Genomic DNA, 21,504 nt, shown 5'->3' with positions numbered 1-21,504 from the left:
TGATGTGCGACACATTTAAAAAGTGCTGTAAATGGTAAAACAATTGCTCAAAACTAGTGTTTATTAGTATGTTAATGAATTAAAATAATTTGAAAACAAATACCAGTTTGCAACATCCAGCAGCACAATGAACTGTTTTACCACAGCTAAATAATAACTGGAGACTGCTGACAAGGAGAGCCTCGCACATTCAATTTTAAAATTTTCACACTTGCTCTTGCGTTAAAAATAAGCTAGAAAGATCATACTAAATTAATTATTTCCAATGGCTCTAGTCTTTGCATTTGTTTGTTTGAAGTTTAAATCATGTCTCCTCTGTTGGTGTAGAATTGGCTATAGTTACACTGTCACAAAAAACTGTGGTCCTGATTCCTCTGATATTGCAGGAATATAGTATTTATTGTGCAATTTTTAAAAATATTTTCTCTTATAAATAAGATTACCTGCAACCTTCCTGCCATTTTGTAATATATTATACTCATATAACAATAATAATACTTGAAGACACTCTATTATCTATTCTATTTTTAGATCTGATTCAATTCTTTTCCTAAAAAAACAGAAAAGCTATTGTCCAAAATATGAAGAATAACCTTTATTTATAATTTCAGTCCACATGAAAAAAAAAAACACATGAATGGGCTCAATAATTGGTCAGTGCAGGTACTAGAGAGGATGGTTGTGCATTTACCAGTGACACAAGCACATTTACATTTTACAAATAACAAACAAGAAATGTTTCTATAGATAAAAGCTGAACAGATCCAAGTAAAATCCAGACATAAATACGTAATTTAAAGGAGAACACAACATGGTGGAGTTCAGGGTGGATCAGTGCATGAATGCCCCTAATGGAGGATAGGCTCAGAGCTTCAAGATACATTAGTTCGGTGTATCAGCAAAGAGCATGACTGTGCTGAACTTCACAAGAGCTGCCTATATACTTCATTGTGCTATGACATTTTCATTATTTCTAATTGTTGCAATTTAGAAAAGCCATAAAAAAAATGTACATCTCTTCTAAATGTAAGTTACTTGTGCTTTTCTTTTGGCACAGCATGTCACCTGCTCTTTTTCTTTACTGATCAGAGCCTATTGTTTGCATTAGATGGGCATTAAATGATTCCAGTCCCTGAACAGCGGATGTTGTAATGGTGTAATGAATTGCTCTAATGAGGTAATGTGTTCCCCGATTAAATAATTTCAAGTTAAAACTACTAATAGCACTACACCAATATTATTTACAATATGAAAAAAGGAAAGAGAAAAAAGAACATTAAACTGATGAAAAGTTCAGCCTCTGATCTTTTAGATTCTCATCCTCTTTGACAATTGGATTCCTCCAGAGTCTGTATAAAGTGACAAATGTAGAGAAGCTCAGTTTTTTATGTGCATGTCAAGCAGTTCTACTAGTTGATTCTTGTGTATTTGCTAGCCATACCTTATTACTTCAATGGAGGGGCATGATGGGAGGCATTTGGCTATCGCTGTGGCTCCAGTCGTGGTTATTCTATTGGCCTCCAGGCTGCAATTATTCATTTTTAATAACATCAGCAACATGTAATCAGCCAAAAAGGTAAACTTTCACAGCAAACACACCCAAGTTACTTACTCAAGTCTTTTCAGCTTTGTGCACAGGGGCAGAACCTTAGCCAGTGTCGATGCAAGACTGTCACCACAATCATTCCATGACAAGCTGAAAAAGACAATGACTTTATAAACTAAGGGCCGTTTTAAACAACACACAGGGACCAGAATAATTGAACGTGCGGGTCCATGCATTTATGAGTCAAACTAAAGCATTTAAAGACGTTTGAAATATCTGATCCCACCTGACATCTTCTATTGATGGACAGTGTTTGAGGGATGATGCCACATCAACCAGATCTGAACTCCCAAATGAAGTCAAACTGAGAGACAAGTAGTTACACTGGTTTACAGTATGCAGCATTATACAATTACCAAATCAGGTTATATACCGTTCATAAGTTTGGGGTCGGTAAAACGTTGTAACGTTTTTGAAATAAGTCTCTTATACTAACCAAGGATGCATTTATTTAAATAAAATACAGTAAAACGTTCAAATTAAATATTGTTACAAAATAAGATAACTGTTTTCTATTTTAATACATTTTATGAAATTTATGTTGAAAACTGCTTCATATTTTTGTGGAAACCATGATACCTTTTTTTTATTCTTTGATTAATAGAATTTTAAAAAGAACAGCATTTATTTGAAATATAAATTCTTTACTGTCACTTTTGATCAACTTAATGCATCCTTGCTGAAAAATAGTATAAATTAAAAGTATGTATATTTAAAATTTATTTAAAGAACTTTTGAACAGCTGTGTGTGATGTAACAAATTCAATCATATATGTGGCTCTGTAAAGTATTTAGTGTCTTACTGTAGTATTTTCAGTGCCTTCATGCTTATGAGACCTTCACAAAGAGCCTTGGATCCTTGTGGGTCAAACTGATTCTCTGACAAACTAAAAAATTAAAAATAAAAATCCCAATCGCTGTTTAATCTAAAATAAAATTTCTGTCATTGTTTACTATGTAGACCACAACATGCATGACTTACTTGAGTTCTGAAAGCTGAGGCAGTAACGGAAGGACTTGAGATAGTTTAGCAGCACTGGCCTGACCAAGCTGGTTTTTGGACAGCCTGTGAAAACAAAATAATGAAGAATGGTCAGCTACTGATTTTGCAAGCAATATCACATTAATTAAATTAAGTAAATGTTTTACTGTAGTTTCTGAAGAGCTCTGCAATGGGATAGAGCCATCAGTAGCTTCTCTCCAGCCTGGTCACTTATACAGTTGTCTGACAGACTGCAAAAATGTAATCAGTAAAAAACGATAAAGTTTCGAGGAACATTAATAATGATGCAATGTTTCAGATGACTGTAATAACAACTCTAGACAATAACAATACCGTTCAAATGTTTGGGTTCAGTATGGGTTTTTTTCAGTACGGATTACCCCTAATAAACTACTGCAATTGGATCTACCTTTTCCCGTGTGGGTTCGTGACAACTCCAGTCTTCAGTGTCACATAATCATTCAAAATCATTTTTACATACTGATTTGGTATTAAGAACAATTTCTTATTATTGTTATAAATGTTGAAAACAGTTGAGCAGCTTAATATTTTTGGGCAAACCATAATACATTTTGTTCAGGATTCTTTGATGAATAGAAAGTTCAAAAGAACAGCATTTATTTTAAATATTTTTTTGTAAAAATCTGGTCCATTACCCTGCTGAATAAAAGTATTAATTTATTTATATATATATATATATATAAAAATCTTACTGACCAGAAACATTTGAACAGTAGTGTACATTTTAAATAAACAAGATGGTGTATATTCCCATTATTAAATTGTGTCCACTAGAGGGCGCTCTATCAAAAGCTTTATAAATTGTTCTCTCAGTTGAGGAATAATCTGAATCTCATACTCAATGCAGTTCCCATACCTCAGCTTTAGTAGTTTAGTCCATGAAGGAATGTATTTCACAAGCTCATAAGTACCACCATCTCCCATTCTCCAACTTTCCAACCTGTAAATAGCATTCCAAATTTGTACATAATTAGCAAATGTGGTTAATTTGTGTGCATGTGCTTTTACAGACCACAATACTTACTCAATCTCTTCCATCTGTCTAAACCCCTTAAAAGAGGCAAGTAGACGGAGTATGCCAGTGCCATTCACAAACGTCTCTGATGTCACCACTCTAATGTTGTTCAAGCTAAGGAGAGCAAACATCCAGATTAGACATGAAATAAAAAGATGGGTTTCTGACAAATTGAGTGTTTGCTAAATCTACAATGAACACTACAAGCCTTACCTGAGCCTTCGAAGGGAGTCCAAATGGCTGAAGCCTTGCACTAGGATGGTTAAACCCTCCTCATCAAGTACCAAAGAGTCCAGTCTATAATTGAAAAGTATTACAAATGGTATAACCTCTTAATTACATTTAATGTATTACAAACTAGCCACATTTCTTAAATTCAAGAGTGCAGTGTTTGAAAAGCTGACACTACAACATGTATTACCGTATCTCTGCCAGTGAGACGCACTGCACCAGACCTTTGACCAGGTCAAGCCCTCGGGCTGTTGTCCAGCCAGAGCACTGGGACAGACTGGATAAAAACATATCAGCCAATCAGCAATGTTGCATTCTTGTGATGAGAATTAATGAAGAAAATCCGACACTTACTTAAATGACTTCAGATTTGGGACACTTTGAAGAGCTCTCCCTAATATTGCAGCTCCACGATCACTTAAAACAAGCTGGGACAAACTAAAAGACATACAGGAAGGAAAAGGTAAATAAGCTCTCATAATGAAATTACACATACTTTTCCCCGTAAAGACCATTTTCCCCCTGTGCAAAGATAAACTTTGGTTGGATAAAAGAGTAATAAGAAAGACAACAAACCTCAGACTCTCAAACACTGGAGTGTTTGGTAATGCTTCAGCAAGAGTTTCCACATCATCCTCAGCTGCCGCTTTCAAATCAAGACTGTAAAGTATGCAGTACTTATAATACCAGTGTTACAAATAGGGTGTTTCTTCAACATCTTTAAGTTGATTTTTGTCTTATTTTATGTAAAATTACATTGTTTTGTCTCAAGATGCACATCAGTAATGTTTTTTCTTCTTCTAACTTAAGGCATGTTTATAAAAGCTACTTAAATGTCCTAATTTAACTAAGGCCTAGCCCTGGCTTAATTAAGCCGGGAATCTCAAATCTCATGTCTTTCATTTTGTATTGTCTTATTTTTTCTAGTTTAGTCATGTAATTCCCCAGTTCCTTGTCACCATGTCATGTGCTTCTCTTGCTCTATATGTTATGTTTTCATTAGGTGTGTTCAACTCATTTTTGATTAGTTCCATGTATTCATTGGTATGCGATTAGTCCATATTAGTTTACACCCCTCATGTTCCAACTAGCTTTCTGTAACATACTGTAAATCCACTGGAGGGAAGTTGAAAGTAAGAGGTGCAGTTTATTGGTAACAAAATACAAAACAGAGGCTTAAAAAATTAACTAGAAAACTAGAAATGTGAACATAGACTTTCATGGACCTAAACATGAACTTGGACATAAATTGGACATGAATAAACCAATGAAAACATAAGTGATCACATCAAGAACTGGGGAATTACATGACTAATACATTTTTATCCAAAGTTAGTGTACTTGTTTATTGACAAGCTTGAGAAAGAAATATGAGACACATGATGATGAAGAAATAAAGATAAATAAAGAAAAATATTTTAATTAAGCTTTAATTTAGTCAAATTATGCAAATACAAAAATTATTTAATTGTGTGTATTTAGGATATACAGATGCTAAAGAATAGCCCCAGCAACAAAAACATGTCCTGTGATGCATGCATATCCATCTTGTTTAATAAAAACACCCATACATATAAAATAAAGATGACAATCTGTTTATTAATTATAAAACACTTACGTGAGGTTCCTGAGATTCAGTAAGGACGGAATGACTGCAGAAAAAAACTCTGCGCCTTTTCGGTCCACTTTAAGCTGAGAAAACCTGGACACAAAATGAAGTGAGCAGGATTCAAACTAAGAAAAACAACATCTAATACACCAAGATCAGCATAAACTCTCATTGACTTACTTTAAATCCTGCAAGGCAAGACATTTCTGGATGGGAAGTGTCAGAAGAGTGAGATGCTGTCCTTCTATATCACAGCCATCAAAGCTAAAGAATGAGACAAAAAGTGTTGTTGTACATCAAATGCACAGAATATCATATTCAAATACAATTAAAGAAAAGCATAAAACACCCAACAACCTTACAAGCAAACAAAAAGCCAACACACCTGATGGACTGCAGAGCAGGTTTGACATTTTCAGGGTCAACTCTGTCAGAAAAAACGTTGCATAAGTAACATTGTAAACCATTTTTAGACAATATTTATAGCACTTCATATTCTATGAACGTAAAAATCATAGTGAGTTATGGAACTTACATAGAAGTGGAGCTGGAACTGGAATCGGCCTCTGTAATGATGTTTAGTGAAGCACGGTTGACCCTGCAAATGTTGGGTAAAAGATGCTTTTTTATCTCCTTGGGATGATTCATAAGCAATATTTAGAGCTATACTTTTTACATAATCATATAATACATTAGTAAGTTAGTATCATTTGCAAATGGATATATGTAAATTGTATTGTAAAAAAAATATTGTTGTGCCATTGAACATGAACGTGTGAATGGGGTGAAATGAGGGTGCCGTCACCACACAGGAAACCACTTGGTAATCCACACAGTTAAATACACAGGCAGACACATTTTGGTTAACTCGAGTAACATCAAAAAATTCAACAGGTGAACTATTAATACTATTCATATCATGTTGTCTTTCACTATATTTGCAGTTTTATACACATATGAATACAAGCATTGTGCTGTGCTAACAAGGTTGTGAAAAATGGTACATGCTGTCATAAAATTATCAGTGGTCACATGGTGTGTGTGTGTGTGTGTGTGTGTGTTTAATGTATTTAAATGACAGTTTAATGTAATTTAAGTCGAAATAACTGAAATATCCAAGTTGATTGTACTTAAATTTGTACAGTGTATAATGTATACCATGATGTGTGTGTGTGTGTGTGTGTGTGTGTGTGGCTTGTAGGTTACTGCTTCAGGACTGCACCTGATGTCTCTGATGTGTGGCTGCAGATTCAGACATTTGGCGATGAGACTGATAACAGCATTTCCAGTCAGCCACGGCTCTTCAATCCTAATAAAAATATCCCAAACACCTTATCATCATTATCCTCACAAATAAACTAATTTTGTTGTTTCTTAGGGCACTTTTGGAAAATAAACTCTTAATATATATATACATGTATCACAGGAAGATTCTGACTTTTTTCCCCCCCACACATCCACTAAAATTTCCATCACATCTAAAATCATGAAACACCTTTAAATAAACAGATGTTTTGTTCTATGGAATGATCTACCCACCCTCGTCCGGAATGCAGAATCCCTGACTACATTCAAAAGACAACTGAAAACTCATCTCTTCCGTGAGCACTTGACATAAAAAAAACTTTTCCTTTAATCCTCCCTTGTTTGGCTTATGCTACTCTGAGCAATGCCTGAACTTTGTATTTTGAGCACTTCTTGCGTTGTTTTTGCCTCTTCACGATGACTCGCTTGCTGTAGTCCTCAATTGTAAGTTGCTTTGGATAAAAGCGTCTGCTAAATTACTAAATGTAAATGTTCTTACCTGATGTCTCTGTGTTGGTCACATCCACTGAACCTTTTGACAAAATACTCTATTTGCTCAGAAATCAGGCCATTGTTTCTTAATCTGAGAGGGATAAAAAAAAAAGTGCATTAAAAACCTGTATTAATATACCAACTATCCAAACTATCCAAAAATCCATGCAATAGTCGAAAGCGATATGTCATCATTTATCTGTGAGATAAATCCTTGTTAAAATCTTACTTCACAGTATGGATTGTGGAGAGCTCAGCCAGGCTGTCCAGTAAAAAGCCTTGACTCTGCAGTGAATAAGAAGACAATCTAAAGAAAGAGAGGAACATTTTAACACCAACGTTTCTATAATGTACAGCATTTTTCTGAGAGGACAATAAAGAAAGGGGTGAATTCAGGGTCACTTTTTGCCATTGAGATGACTTGGAAAAATAATCCCAATCAACCCTACCCTACTCAATTGTTTTAGAAGTTATGAAGTGTGCACAAAACACTTGTAATGTAACTGTGGTCAAATACTCACTCTAATGTGAGTAGTCTAGGGCATCTGTTCAGGATTTCCACAAGCTTCTTCAAGTGTATGACATCAAAACTGCATTCCCTTAACCTGTATGTCAAGACAACTGTAAGAGGAAGCTAAACACCAAACCACTTTCACTTTTGACTTGAATGAACCTATTATTCTCGTGACTTTGATTGTCTTTCGATTGTGATGCATCACGTGCATTTTGGGAAATTACCTAAGAGTCTTGCCGTTGACATGTTCCTGCACAAAATTAATCAAAGACTGATCTTCCACTCCAAGACTAAAGAAGAGAAAAGCATACAGTAGCTAAAACACTTCTGAGAATAACTACAACAAAAACTTTCCTGTAAACCAATCATTGTTCATGCCAATGAAAAGTGAGGAACAAATGGCAGTGTTAGTGTCACTGTGTTAGTGCATTAGCCATTACCTGACTTCTACAGCAACAACTTTTTCACAGGTATTCATTGAGTTGACCAGATCCAGCGCGCCTACTTGAGTCATTCGGTTGCCACTGATGCTGTGAACGAGTACAATGAGTAAACTTTATGAGGAAAATTAACCCATAATGTCAATAACAAGCAACGGATGTCAGTGAAGACAGGCTGTGACTAAACTCTCACCTCACTGAGCTTGAGATCTTTAGTTTGGGCAAATAATCAACAAAACATTTCACCCCTTCATCTCGGAGAAGGTTATGAGACAAGCTGGGAAATAAATAAAAAAGAACTGTTTTTGATTGCACAACAGTAAAATGTACAAACTTCTGTTAGGATGAGAAAAGGTAAAGGATGAGAGGTAAAGCACATAGGAATACTTACACCAGTTCAGATAGGCGAGGACAGTTCTCCAGTATCCTTGAGAGCTTCTCGACATTGGTTTTACTCAGTTTATATTCTGTGAGCCTGTTAACATCACAGAGAGTGTCAAAACATCCAGTTTCCAAAGGCACCAGGGCCACAATATTAATTGATAAATAATATATTATAGTGATTCAGTCTTCAGCATAACAGCATCAGTTTAAGATTGCATCAAAGCAGTGTTATTTTAATATGATTTATTTATTTTATATTTTAATATTAATTTTAGTTGAAGTTTTTCTAAAGTCCTTTAAATGACTCACTGGCACAGAATAATTATTTTGTCATAATCACATGGCCACTGTATCAATGGTGAGCTGACATTACTTACTTGCAAATTGCTGCCTCTGCTTTTTCAGGAACAAATTTGATGAATGCTTCTGCCTTGTGTCTAAGAATCATGTTAAAACCAACTTTAGGAATTCAAATAATCAATTTGAGTGATTTTAAAAGCATATTTTAAGAAAGGTAATCCCTACTTTAATATCTGAAAATATTAACTTAAATAAGACACCTTAGTTCTACAGCCGTGACACGCTGGCAGTCAGCAAGAGATCTGACCAATAACAACGCCCCATTTGTAGACAGGTCAACATGACTTAAGCTGGAAAATAAAGTAATCTTAGATGAATGAAAGTAATATCAGTTCATGCATGATAGGGATCAATTACAGCTGTGCTACAGGAACCAGACTGTTATGGCCACTTACTTCAGTAGATGAAGAGAAGACATTTCAGGAAGGATCAACATTAACTTCTCAATGGACTCATTTGATAATTTTAGATGGGAGAACCTGTAACACAAATATAAAATGTGGAAAAGCAGAATGTAGGTGATCCATATAACAGTCTTTAGTCTACACTATAGATTAGCAGACATTAGAGCTACTCACTCAATCTCCAAAAGGTTTTCACATTTAACTAGCTGCTTACACAGCTTGGCCATGTAGGCAGGTTGGATATCACAATGGGTTAAACTGGAAAGGCAAAAAACACATAAATTAAATGATTATAACGCTAAATCAATGTATATAACAAAACTGAGAGATATACCTGAGTTGTTTATGCACATGTATCCCATTTTCATTTGGGGTCAGCTGTCTTGAAGCATGTCTGCATTAATAAAGCACATTGGTTATACTACGCCAACATTACATACTTTACATATTAAGCAAAAATGTCTGCAGTCACATCTGTTTCCGTACCTTCTGCTGGAGTCAAACCAAAGAACCAACTTTTGCTTGTCATTTCCACTGGTGAGCAAAAACCACAGTGTTAGCATTTTAACAGCCATTCAGACAGGCAGAAAACTGACCAAAAACGCAATGCTGGCAACCTTGCATTCACTCTCCTCAGGTTCTTCTGGTTACAGAGAGCAGAAGCAAGCATCACCACCCCGTCCATATCCACACCATTTTCACTGACACTGTGTGTGTTAAGAAACAAAATATATACTCTTTTGAAAACAGCAATGTGGTAAATGGAGAAGCTCTTTTGCATATGCAAAAAAAAAAAAGCATATGTCAAAACCAAGGGAAGCTGCAGATAAAAACAGAGGCCTACTTGATCTCCTGAATTGTTCCTAGTTTAGGCAGAAGGTCCAGAATCTTCTTTAGGCCCTTGTTACCCAGCGAGTTGTAGGACAAACTGAGAAATGAGGAAAACATGGTACATACAGCGCTGAAAAATTGTGGGTGTATGAACTCAATCCGATATGAGGTACATTGGAGTTTAAAAGGTGGGATTTATGGTGAATTTTAATACTTACTCTAAAAGGGTTATGAAGGAGAAGCCCTTGAGTTTATTACACAGACTGGCTACATGGGAAACGGTGATGTTACACTGCTTAAACCTATAAAGAAACAATTACAAGAAACATTTACTTCCTGTCGGTTCAGTATGTTTGGTTTGGAACATATAAACCCACTGAAACAGTGGTAGTGACAAAGCAAAAATTGTGATACATTTTCAAGGGTGTAGGTTTGATTTTGTCATTGGTGGGGACATAAGCATTACCCGGCCTTAAGACGCTGTACATCACTTTATTTTAATATAAAAAAATGTAAACGCTCTGTGACCCTACTGTTGCTATAGTAACAAACATTTCACGTGCATCTGATTGACAGATAAACTGCACATTCTTATTTCAGCAAACAGTTTGCTTTGTACATTAAGTTGAACAGAATTACGTTCAAGAGAAGTGGTTAAACTTTATAATTCAATTAATCTGTGCAAATGAATTTTAATCACTTACGTTATGTTCTTGCCCCTTCCATGCAATAAATGGGTGTTGTTTAATGAGCGGGGTTTTTATGGCGTATTTACTTTAACTACTCAGATACTAATGTTAATGGTATGACCCATTTCAGGTGCGGCCAACACTTATTAGCCTTTTATAAAGCCGTATTTAGTGGAGTAGAGAGTAGAGAACAAGATCTGAGCCAACTCTCTTGTGAAAGAGAATATTAATCTTAATGAGAATTTTCCTGGTTAAATAAAGGTTAAATAAAAAAGAATCAACAAAAGACACGGATGGACAACAGCAATAACCCTGCCCCTTAAAATAAAACAATGCCACAAATGTATGTCTGTGGTCCTCCCTACTGAGGCAGCATGGGAAGAAATTACCCTCCTCTGTCCAAAAAAAGGACTGATATCGCGGTTATATTCTCAACTAATGTCTCTGGAAAACCATGACCTTTCAAAAGTTAAGAACGGGTGGGAAGGCGAGTTGATGGTTGAGTTGTCGGACAGACACTGGGAGGATGCACTACAAAGGATTAACTCATCCTCATCCTGTGCACGCTTGGGGCTCATTCAGTTTAAAGTAGTGCATAGGGCTCATTTCAGTAGGGCTAGGTTAGCAGATATATATCCAGGAACGGACGGGAGTTGTAATAGATGCTCCCTCTCTCCAGCTGATTTAACACACACGTTTTGGTTGTGCCCCCGTTTAAATCAATATTGGTCATCTGTTTTTTAAACTTTATCTGAAGTCATAAAAATTCAAATTAAGCCCTGTCCGTTGATTGCAATATTTGGTATTCCAAAGGAGAGCTTAACTTTAACCCGGGACCAATCGGACATTATTGCTTTTACATCACTTCTTGCCCGTCATAGAATCTTATTTGTTTGGACATCCGCTACTCCACCAGAGGTGGCCGCATGGTTAAGAGATGTTTTATTTTTTCTTAAACTAGAAAAAGTTAAATTCACGTTGAAAGGGTCAGTTAAGAAATTTTACTAAAAATGGCAACCCTTTGTGACATATTTTGAGAATCTTAAAGTATTGCCTGAAGTATGAGACACCTTTTTATTTTTTTCTATATATGGTTATTCAAATCAATGGTCAACTACCTTAATATGGTGGAAACTGAGTAACCTGAGTTTAAAGCCTTGTTAACCAACTGGGGGCGAAATGTGGGCATGCAGTTGTGTGCTTGTTTTCAGTGTTTTAGTTGTGTGCTTGTTTCCAGGTTTTAGTTGTTTAAGATAAAATGAAACTGGAGAACTGTTTCACTTCCTGTCAAACATAACATCCTTGATCCTCCAATAAAAAGATTTATAAATGTATGTCTGTGACCTTGTAAGAGGGAGTTGAAGAAATCATAAAGAAATCTTTGCACGTCAAATTGCAGATGATCATCAATACATACTGTGAATGGCCTTTCACTTTTTATTCCTACAATCCATCGCCCTACAATCCATCGCGCTCTTTAAGATCGCTAAATTCGAGGCTTCTGGTCGTACCTAGGATAACTAAGTCCACTAAAGGAGGGAGGGCGTTTTCACATCTAGCTTCTAAACTCTGGAATAGCCTTCCTGATATTGTCCGAGGCTCAGACTCGCTCTCCCAGTTTAAAACTAGATTAAAGACGCATCTCTTTAGCCAAGCATTCATATAATGCATCTCATACCTTCTATACTACAGTTAAATCAGATCAAATGCATTCATATTATGAACAGCAGCTACGCTAATTATTTCCCATCTGCCCTTTTTTGTTGTTATAACTCAAATAGAGTTCGTCAGCTCCAGTTATGTATCCAGCCTCTCATGGAGACTTCAGATGCCCCAACGCCTGTGAAGAGACGACTCGACGCCTGTGAAGAGACGACCCAACGCCGGCGATATGTTATGCCCTAAATTTATGATTAACTAACAGTATTTTTGTATGTACATTTCTGAAATGCATTTTCTGTAAAGCTGCTTTGAAACAATATGTATTGTGAAAAGCCCTATACAAATACATTTCAATTGAATTGAATTGAATTCCTGATTCAAATAATTTTTGGATAAATAAATACATATGACAAGTCAGTTTCTCATGAGTATTTTGCATCAAATTTGTCATTTTTGTTTTCTGTCTTCAATATGATTGTCCTGAAATTGCATAACTTCTGTCAAGCCTATCCTCTTCCACAAACTATCTGACCTCAAATTCTCCTGAAATGCTGCCCAGTGATGAACACTTGTACTTTATAGACAACATACACCACATCATTATACAAAGCAAGATGAAAGAACAACTCCTTCTAGTATGGAGTTTTGGTTCCCTGCCGCTGTTGCCTTGCCTTCTGGCTTGCTTAGTTGGGGACATTTAATATTCAACAATATTATAGATCTGCCTTAAAGGTGGACGATGATGAAATTGTTTTTTTTATTTTTTTATTTTCATGTTATCACTGTGAAGCTGCTTTGATACAATCTGTATTGTAAAAAGGGCTATATAAATAAAGGTGACTTGACTTGACTTGACTTCTATATGATATAATGAAGCCATAAAGTCTAAACTCATTAAGTCTGAAGTTCAGTGTTAAGTTTAAAATCCTTTGTACCTAAGGATTAATTTGTTGTGCTTTATCTGAAGGAATATGATTTTTAAAGGAATCAGCACTTACCTTACATTCTTTGTCTCTTCCGTGTTATTCAATTCTGTGTTTTCACTAAGAAAGAAAAAGTGAGAAAAATGCATTTTTGTTGTGTTATTGAATGCCTTCAGTGACAATCAAATTGTGCAGTCACAACAGACTGCACTTTAAAGGTGGGGTAAGAGATATTTTAAAAAAAAACATATTTTATGTTTGAAAGTTGGTCGGACCGACAAAACCAGACGCAACAACAAACGTGTAGTCAATCATCATTAGGGGAGCGTATGACGGTGGAGGAGAGAGAATGAGCAAGAGGGAGATTTGAAGAAATACTGTTGAAAGAGAGATGGCTGAGACACATTACAAAAGAGAAAATCTCAGAGAAATATCACTGGGGAAAAAAAGGGTTATGATCAGGAAAGAGCTTTAGGACCCACGTTAATATTAGAACTTCTTTCCAGTGCTGGAGAGAGCTAAGCGCGGGAAGGCCTGAAAACAGACATGGAGGTTGCTTTGATTCGCCTCCATACGTGAGTAACACTTGTTTTGAGTGTCATTGTTTGTCTGGAGCTGCTGTGCTGTTGGCAACTAACAACGAACTCTTGCTTGTATTTCTCCGGTGTATGTATGTAAATTTTTTTGTGCCTCCTTGTCTTTCGTTCATCATCTTCGCTTTATTTTTCATGAAGCATAATTTTGTTGCGCTTCTGCTACGATAAATACCCATCCACTCTTGCATTGCGTGTGTAAAGGAGGCAGCTAGTTAGAGTTGTGCAGGCTGATGACTGTTAGAGAATGTGGTGTATTCTGTTTAGCGTCCTTGTTAGTGCACCCGCCTCGCATGCCAGCAATCGGGGTTCGAGACGGACACGGAGCAGGGCGGTTAGGATTGGAGGGTGAGATTTGGCGGCGAAGCAATGAAGAGAGGGATGTGTTTGTTTGGGTTGATTTCAAATTTCAAAAATGTTCAGCAACGGCTTTGAGAAATAACATACTGCACCTTTAACATCAGGGTAAAAGCTATAGACTTGCCCTCAAAAATAAATAAATGCACAACATCTACCACCTATCATACATTATCACTTTCAGGACATAGTGCATTGCACTGCAATACCTAGCTAATTGCATATTGCACAGACAAAGGAACCACAAAAGATGTGCTAAACAGGAAATATGAAAGAAAAAATACATGGTTTGGAGTTCTGGGGTATTACCCACCCTTCAAATAGTTCAAACACCTATTTAAAGAATATCTGTCAATCAGCACTCACCACATTGTGTCAGAGCTTTGTGAGAAGGAAAGGCTGATCTCTTTATTCCCCCTGTATACAATAAGAGAGAACAAAACATCTCATGACAGTGAAATGGAACCAAAGGGGCAGATCAAGTGAAGTGCCCTAATCTTCAAAAACAGAACAAACCAACACAGGGTAAAAGAAAATAAGGCCAAGACTACAATAAATACAGTTAAAAACATGGCGAGATTAATATGCGTTTTACTTTAAAGTAAATTAATATTACGATTTTAAGGACAACTTTATGTACTGCAAAACACGGGCCCCTAAGCAAAACAAGTTGAGAGCCCCTGATCCAAAATGTGTGGGAAATGTTTCTCATCTGCCATTTTCATTATAATTGTATAAGACAGGCCAAAAAAATAACATACTCAACATGGACTTCCTGAATAGAGGTGCAGGCAGCCATCCTCTCAATGAGTGTGAGGACTCCATCTGTGGAGATGCTGTTTTTCCCCATCCTGAGTAAAAGTGTAAAAATGTAATAGACGTAACATAAGCAATACTGTCGTGAATATCTAAATAGGTGAAGGAGGGCGGCATCAGTTTATGTACAATCAGGCTTTTGAAACGAAAACACACTACTTACAAAACAGAGCAGATGTTGGGCAGTCTGGATAGTGTTTCCGCAATCACTCTTATACCTTCATCTTTCAAGGAGTTATCGCTGACACTGTCAGATAAACATAACACACTGTTTGACACAAGACAGATGTCCATGACAGATCATCAAGACCACCTACTGTAAACTTTTTGTCCATTCCAATTTCAGAAATTAGCTGAAAACATATGTATATCCGAAATATATTTGAACACAAACAACATTATAAATCACTTTAAATTTCAATCTATGAAGCCCATTGTATTGCAAATGGTATTACTCTAGGTGTGTGATGTGGGGACAGTCCTCCAAAGCCCTGGCAAGTTTTGCAGCTCCAACATCAGTGAGGCCTCCACTGATAAAACTGTAAATCAGAGGAAAAACACAAAACACAAACCAATGCTAAAACACACTGCAAGGAAATAGTATGACCAAATGCATAAAGGACACAACAGACACTGGTTGAATCAAAAACTTACTCTAATCGCCGCAATGCCTGGAGTTTAGACAGGATACCACACAAAGCCTCTGCAAACCTGTCATCGTATTTCCGGCTACGGAAACTTGAATGAAATATATTTGAAAGTTGAATATATCAACCTAACCAGTTTCAGAATAAAAACTACAACCTGAACCAATATCATGTGCTATTCTTAAAATGATGGCAGAAAACTATAAGCTAGTAATTGTTTTGATGTTATAGATAAAATAAAATAAATCTGATATTAGAAAATCTATACTATTATGTCTAAATTTAAATATTAAACTAAATTGACTCAAATAAACGAAAATGTTTTTAAAATGTATGTGAATTTAGGCATCACATACATTATAATGTACAGTATGAAAATGTTACATTTAAAAAATTACATTTAAAATTTGTTAAATTATTAGTGTTTTTAAAGATTAACAAGTGAGCATTAGATGACAGCAAAGGTAATCTAAATGTAAAATAAGGAGAATTACTGTAGTCGTTTATTAAATATTCAATATATTATACATCTAATATCAACTGATACAAATAAAATAACCAATTATCAGCTGATAACCAATATGGTACCACTATTTAATGCATCAATATTTAAAGATGCCATATGGACTCCAATTTACTACACATAAATCATTTGTTCATAAAGGAAGATTTTATGAAAACTCACATGAGACGATCCACATTCTTGAAACTAGGGAGGATTTCCAAACAATCCAAGTCAATTGAACAGCCACCAAAGTCCAGACATACATTCTGATCAGCAGCTGCTGTTACAAATGCTAAGGAATCCATGTCAACAGCGTTGAGTCTGATATTTCTCAGTTCAAACTGCGGTCTCGAACCAACAGCTCTTGCCAACTTAGAATCTTGTGTTTCACGAGCGCATCGGCACAGCTCCACAATTTTGGGGCCAGTTTGACTGGTACTTCCAGCGAAACCCAGCAAAACATTATGGACGACAGCTTGGCGCCTTTGTACCCAAGCCGTGGCTCCCTCGGCCACTTGAAGCTGGACCAAACTGGAGGTGCAGACCTCTGCAGCAAGCCCACATACGTAAAGATGGAGAGAGTCTGTAAAGACAGACTTTGGGTCAGTCTTGGTGGTCCAGCGGGTTTTCAAGTTAAGCTTCTTCTTAAGTTGACTCTCTGTGATGTTCTGACTGGTCATGAGGTAGATAGCAGCGAGAAACTCCAGCATTGTAAGGTGCATGAAGGTAAACCCGTATCCTGAAGATCCATCCTCACACGTCAGCTTGACACTAGACAGAATCCCGCTTTTGATGCCAAAATCCTGGAGTTCTGGAGGCACTTCTGTGTCCATGAAGACTATGGTGCTTCCCTCCAGTCCTTTGAGGGCCAACTGGCTCATCTCAACAATTTTAGTTCTGTATCTCTGAAGTAGAGGTGTACCAGACACCCCACCTCCATTGAAGCGTTTGAGGGACGCCAACAAGATTTGCATGTAGATTTGAGTTAAGGACGTTGGAAGCTGTAGATCAGCATGAGATCCATCACTGGAGAACAGATGATCCACACACACACAGCAGATATGACAGAGTCCAGGTACATGCGACATTGACAAGAGGTGACGGCTGTCCATTAACAAGTTTACAGCCTTCTTTTTGAATTCATCTCCTTTTTCATGAAAGTACTGCTCGGCGTATTCCTTCACACCCAATCGGTCAAACCCCTGAAGCTCACAGGTTATGAAACCAGGGCTCGCAAACATGTCTGTCACATCTCGTGGTCTACAGGTGACAAACACGGTGCAATCTGGAAGGATTTTACGATTGCACAGTCCAGAGAGGAGATCTGTCATTCTCAGAGGTTTGTTTGGGTCAATGAAGCTCTCAAGCTTTCTGGGATTTGTAAGCTTGGCACGAAACTCATCATACCCATCGAATATGAAGCAGACCTTCTCAGGGTTGGAGAGGATGAATTCGAACACCGCTTCGCTTTCCTCGTCATCCTCACAAGCAGGATAGAAGAGAAAGAGTAGATCTTTCAGGGAGAGATCTCGTGAGATAAGATTGAGCTGCCGGAACTCCAGCAGGAACAGCAGGTGAATAGACGGGAAGGAGCCTTCAGCCCAGCTACGGCCCAGGCAGTGCACCAGCAGGGTCTTACCTGATCCAGCCTGGCCCAGCAGGACGACAACCCTGCTGGTGGTTTTTAAAAGAGACTCAACAGACACTTTATGCTCTGACTCTTCTCCTTCATGACTGTCTAGAGAGGCTTGAAGCTGGATGGTTCTGTCTTTCACTCGTAGAGGGTTCCTGTGTCTTAAATATACCCATGTGTCATCCAGACTGATGTCCTTTAACACAGCCTGTGTCACTGTCTCGTGTTTTTGCAGTATCATGGATTTAAGAGCATCTGTGTATGTCTTTAAATGATCTATGTAAGAAAATCAAAACATTGCAAATATTCTGTAAATAAAAATGTAAGTTTTACCATGAAATATAATTTGCTGTTCATACAAAAGTACGGTGGCTGAGAGAGCTCAAAAAACACCCGCAAATTAAGAAAACATCTTCTTCAGTTTCACAACACATGTGTGCTCCAAATACTCACAACCTACACAACCAAATACAGAAACGCACTGCAAATGGCAGACCACAACGGAAACGTTTCCAGGTGACCTTAAAGGTAGGGTAGGTAGGATTTATATAAAAACTTTTTACCAAATTTGATTAAACTTTCTATATATATCAATGCATAATTAAAATGTAAGTACTCTGATAAAAAGAGTATAAAAATCGAGTGACTCTAGACCGTTTAATCTTCATTAAACACAGCTCATTATTTCCATTCGGGACGAATCACAGGATTGGCTTGCGCGACTGTCACTCTCCGTCGCCATGACTACCGCCGTTATTACTGGCTCTGCCCACGTGCGCGCAGTCGCGCACCCGTTTTTAGGTGGGAGTGAATGGAATTAATGAGCTGTGTTTAATGAAGATTAAACGGTCTAGAGTCACTCGATTTGTATACTCTTTTTATCAGAGTACTTACATTTTAATTATGCATTGGTATATAAAGACAGTTTAAACAAATTTGAATAAAAGTTTTTTTTAGACAATTCTGACCTACCCTACCTTTAAGTGACGAACCCGGCTGAGACATGCTTATTTTTTTATTTTAGTTTTCAGCTCATTATTCTTTTCTCATTAGTAGCCTATTCTGGTGACATTTAACATATTGTTATTACATGTTGTATATTGTATACAAAGTTGTATGTCATAAACATGTCATCTCTGTATGTTTTGCAAAAAAATAAAAAAATAAAGTAGACTTGATTCGGTTGTGTTGTGAACTTTTGTAGCGTTTCTGTACTTGGTTGGGTTGTTGTGAGTATTTGGAGCACACATGCAAGTGTTGTGAAACTGATGAAGATGTTTTCTTAATTTGCGGGTGTTCTCTTAATTTGCGGGTGTTTTTCTAGTTGCGTGCATGTGTTTTCTTCAGTTGCAGCACATTGAGCTCTCTCGACCACCTTACAAAAGCCTCAAAAAAAGACTTAGCTCACATTTTTAAATCTATGAATTTTATGGCTTTAAAACAAAGTATCAAACTGTGTGGCATCTGCAAACAAATCATGCTGTAGATATTTTTACAAGAAATGTGTTTTCTTTTGTAATTTTGGTTTTCCTAACCATTTTTGCATCTAACAAACATCTTTGAAAAGTGTGTTTTGACTATTTCTTTAAAATAAATGCCATTCCGTTTGATATTTTGTTATACATTGAAAAGACAGTGATATATTTTTTGAGTGTGGTTTAAGTGTGCATATACTTTGGGATTGTCTAATTATGCTGTCGATCACAATGTGAAAATTAATAACAAGCTCAATGCTCAATGTGATGTGTTTAGCATGTTATTTTTTATTATTTTAATCATTTACAAGATTAATGAATGGCCAATTGGTTGCTGTCATCCAAGTTGAAGTAAATTTAACTGTCGGATTGCTCAAGCCGATTCAAGATATCTTTCACAATGAGTCAAAATTCAAATGGGTGTGTCCCTTTAAGAGTATAACATACCTAGTCGTGGACGTTTCACATTTCGTGATGGTGGAGAATTATCATTGTCACTTGTATGATTGAAGTTTGCTCCTTCAAAATATAGGGGGAAAAAACGGTATGAATAATTATATCCCAGAATTCAATAACATTCCTATTTTAAACAACAGCTTCTTTCTTTTAACAACTGCGGGACACTTTCACTTTCACTTCAAAGATTTATTTTTTTATTACGTGTTCAAATTAAATAATAGAACAAATAATATATCAACTGATATATGTTGTTAAATTAAATTAGGATTAATAACAATATTATGCTTTAATATTAATTGATGGTATGAGTAGGGGAAACCCTGCAGTAAAAAAAAAAAAAAAATACAAACATGACTTACCAATTGTATTTTCTGCTACGGATACCAGTGTAGCTTCAAGAAGAAAGGGAATATTTTCACAGTACTGATATATGATGGTGAGAAACCGTCTACATATGGTGTGTTCTGACGTTTTAAAGTAATCCACAGTGGCTGAAACAAGGTCTCTGTTGTTGGTCAGTAACCGTAGCTGATCCATTGTCTTAGGTTCCACTAAGGCAAAGATCCGATCCAGAACACCAATGTCCTGTTGGCAGAGCAAGTCCACCAGTGCACTGGCCTCCTGGGCCACCAGGAAGCCCCCGGACCAGTCCTCCCTCTCCATCCTCATCCATTAGCTGTGGGGAAATCACTCATTAAACAAAAATTACTTCATTTGTAGACATTGTTTTAGTTTACATGACAAACCTTATTCACTACAATAAATGTAATGGCATTGAGTGCTGATCTATACATGACAACGCACAGGAGGTCTATGATATGATGCCAGGGCACGTTGTCTTACAACAGAGGCTTTGTTTGGCAATCCTAAAAGCACGTGTATTGCTACAGTTCCCAAAAATATCAATTCACCAGGTATTATTTAAATACTGAAAATACCTGATAGTCTACTCTTCACATATAGACACAACTTTTCCAGGTTTGTTATAAACAAAAGATAGTCTGTACTCTGTAGCCTATGCTATACAGACCCAGACGAATTATTGTTCAGTAGGAAATTTGTGGAAAATGCTTTCAGGGTGGCACTCATGTTATGATATTCCAAATAATCGTCTCCAAATGCATAATATGAAACTCATTCACAAGTTTTGCTAAGAACGTTTCTGTCTGCAATCAGTAACTAAAATATAATAAATTGTTATTTAAGCAGCTCGTGTCCATAGTGCCCTGCAGGAAACGACGCATCAATTCTGGAGACTAGTTATAAGGTTGACAACATGAATGGCATGGCAATGTTATCAACAATGTGCTTACTCGCGATTTACAAATGTTCTGTATGTTTATAAGATGTATTGATATAATGGACTCACCGCTGGTGGCATAACGCATCGGTCCAGTTTAATGGAAGAAATTGAAACTAAACAAACCCTCTTTGGTTTCGTTTTCTTGAGTAATACGGATCCTGCCATGAGCCAGTCTGGCGCGAGACCAAACCAAACCCGCCAATCTATGGTAACGTTAAGTAGGCTAT

At 36.7% G+C, this 21,504-nt stretch overlaps 1 protein-coding gene across 1 annotated transcript; it reads right to left on the bottom strand.

Moving 5' to 3' along the window:
* Positions 1 to 572: 572 nt before the first annotated feature.
* nlrc5 (NLR family, CARD domain containing 5) lies at positions 573 to 21,470 on the bottom strand. The gene is made up of 44 exons (XM_079620814.1): positions 21,344 to 21,470; positions 20,334 to 20,650; positions 19,963 to 20,034; positions 16,588 to 18,316; positions 15,910 to 15,993; positions 15,711 to 15,794; positions 15,419 to 15,502; positions 15,201 to 15,290; positions 14,806 to 14,856; positions 13,565 to 13,609; positions 10,434 to 10,517; positions 10,229 to 10,312; positions 10,002 to 10,091; positions 9,871 to 9,918; positions 9,719 to 9,778; positions 9,559 to 9,642; positions 9,376 to 9,459; positions 9,181 to 9,270; positions 8,998 to 9,057; positions 8,628 to 8,711; positions 8,430 to 8,513; positions 8,237 to 8,326; positions 8,021 to 8,086; positions 7,804 to 7,887; positions 7,512 to 7,589; positions 7,290 to 7,373; positions 6,708 to 6,794; positions 6,021 to 6,083; positions 5,871 to 5,912; positions 5,666 to 5,749; positions 5,495 to 5,578; positions 4,453 to 4,536; positions 4,231 to 4,314; positions 4,067 to 4,153; positions 3,859 to 3,942; positions 3,655 to 3,759; positions 3,487 to 3,570; positions 2,756 to 2,839; positions 2,589 to 2,672; positions 2,410 to 2,493; positions 1,833 to 1,910; positions 1,613 to 1,696; positions 1,442 to 1,525; positions 573 to 1,349 (listed from the first exon to the last, which is right to left on the bottom strand). The coding sequence occupies exons 2-44, from the start codon at positions 20,641 to 20,643 to the stop codon at positions 1,277 to 1,279; spliced, it is 5,262 nt and encodes a 1,753-aa protein (XP_079476940.1). The 5' UTR covers positions 20,644 to 20,650; positions 21,344 to 21,470; the 3' UTR covers positions 573 to 1,276.
* Positions 21,471 to 21,504: the final 34 nt, after the last annotated feature.

Source organism: Phoxinus phoxinus, assembly GCF_949152265.1.
Source record: "Phoxinus phoxinus genome assembly, chromosome: 8".
Lineage (NCBI taxonomy): Eukaryota > Metazoa > Chordata > Actinopteri > Cypriniformes > Leuciscidae > Phoxinus > Phoxinus phoxinus.
Note: the sequence above shows the minus strand (reverse complement) of the source record. Positions and strands in the feature narration are given on the sequence as shown.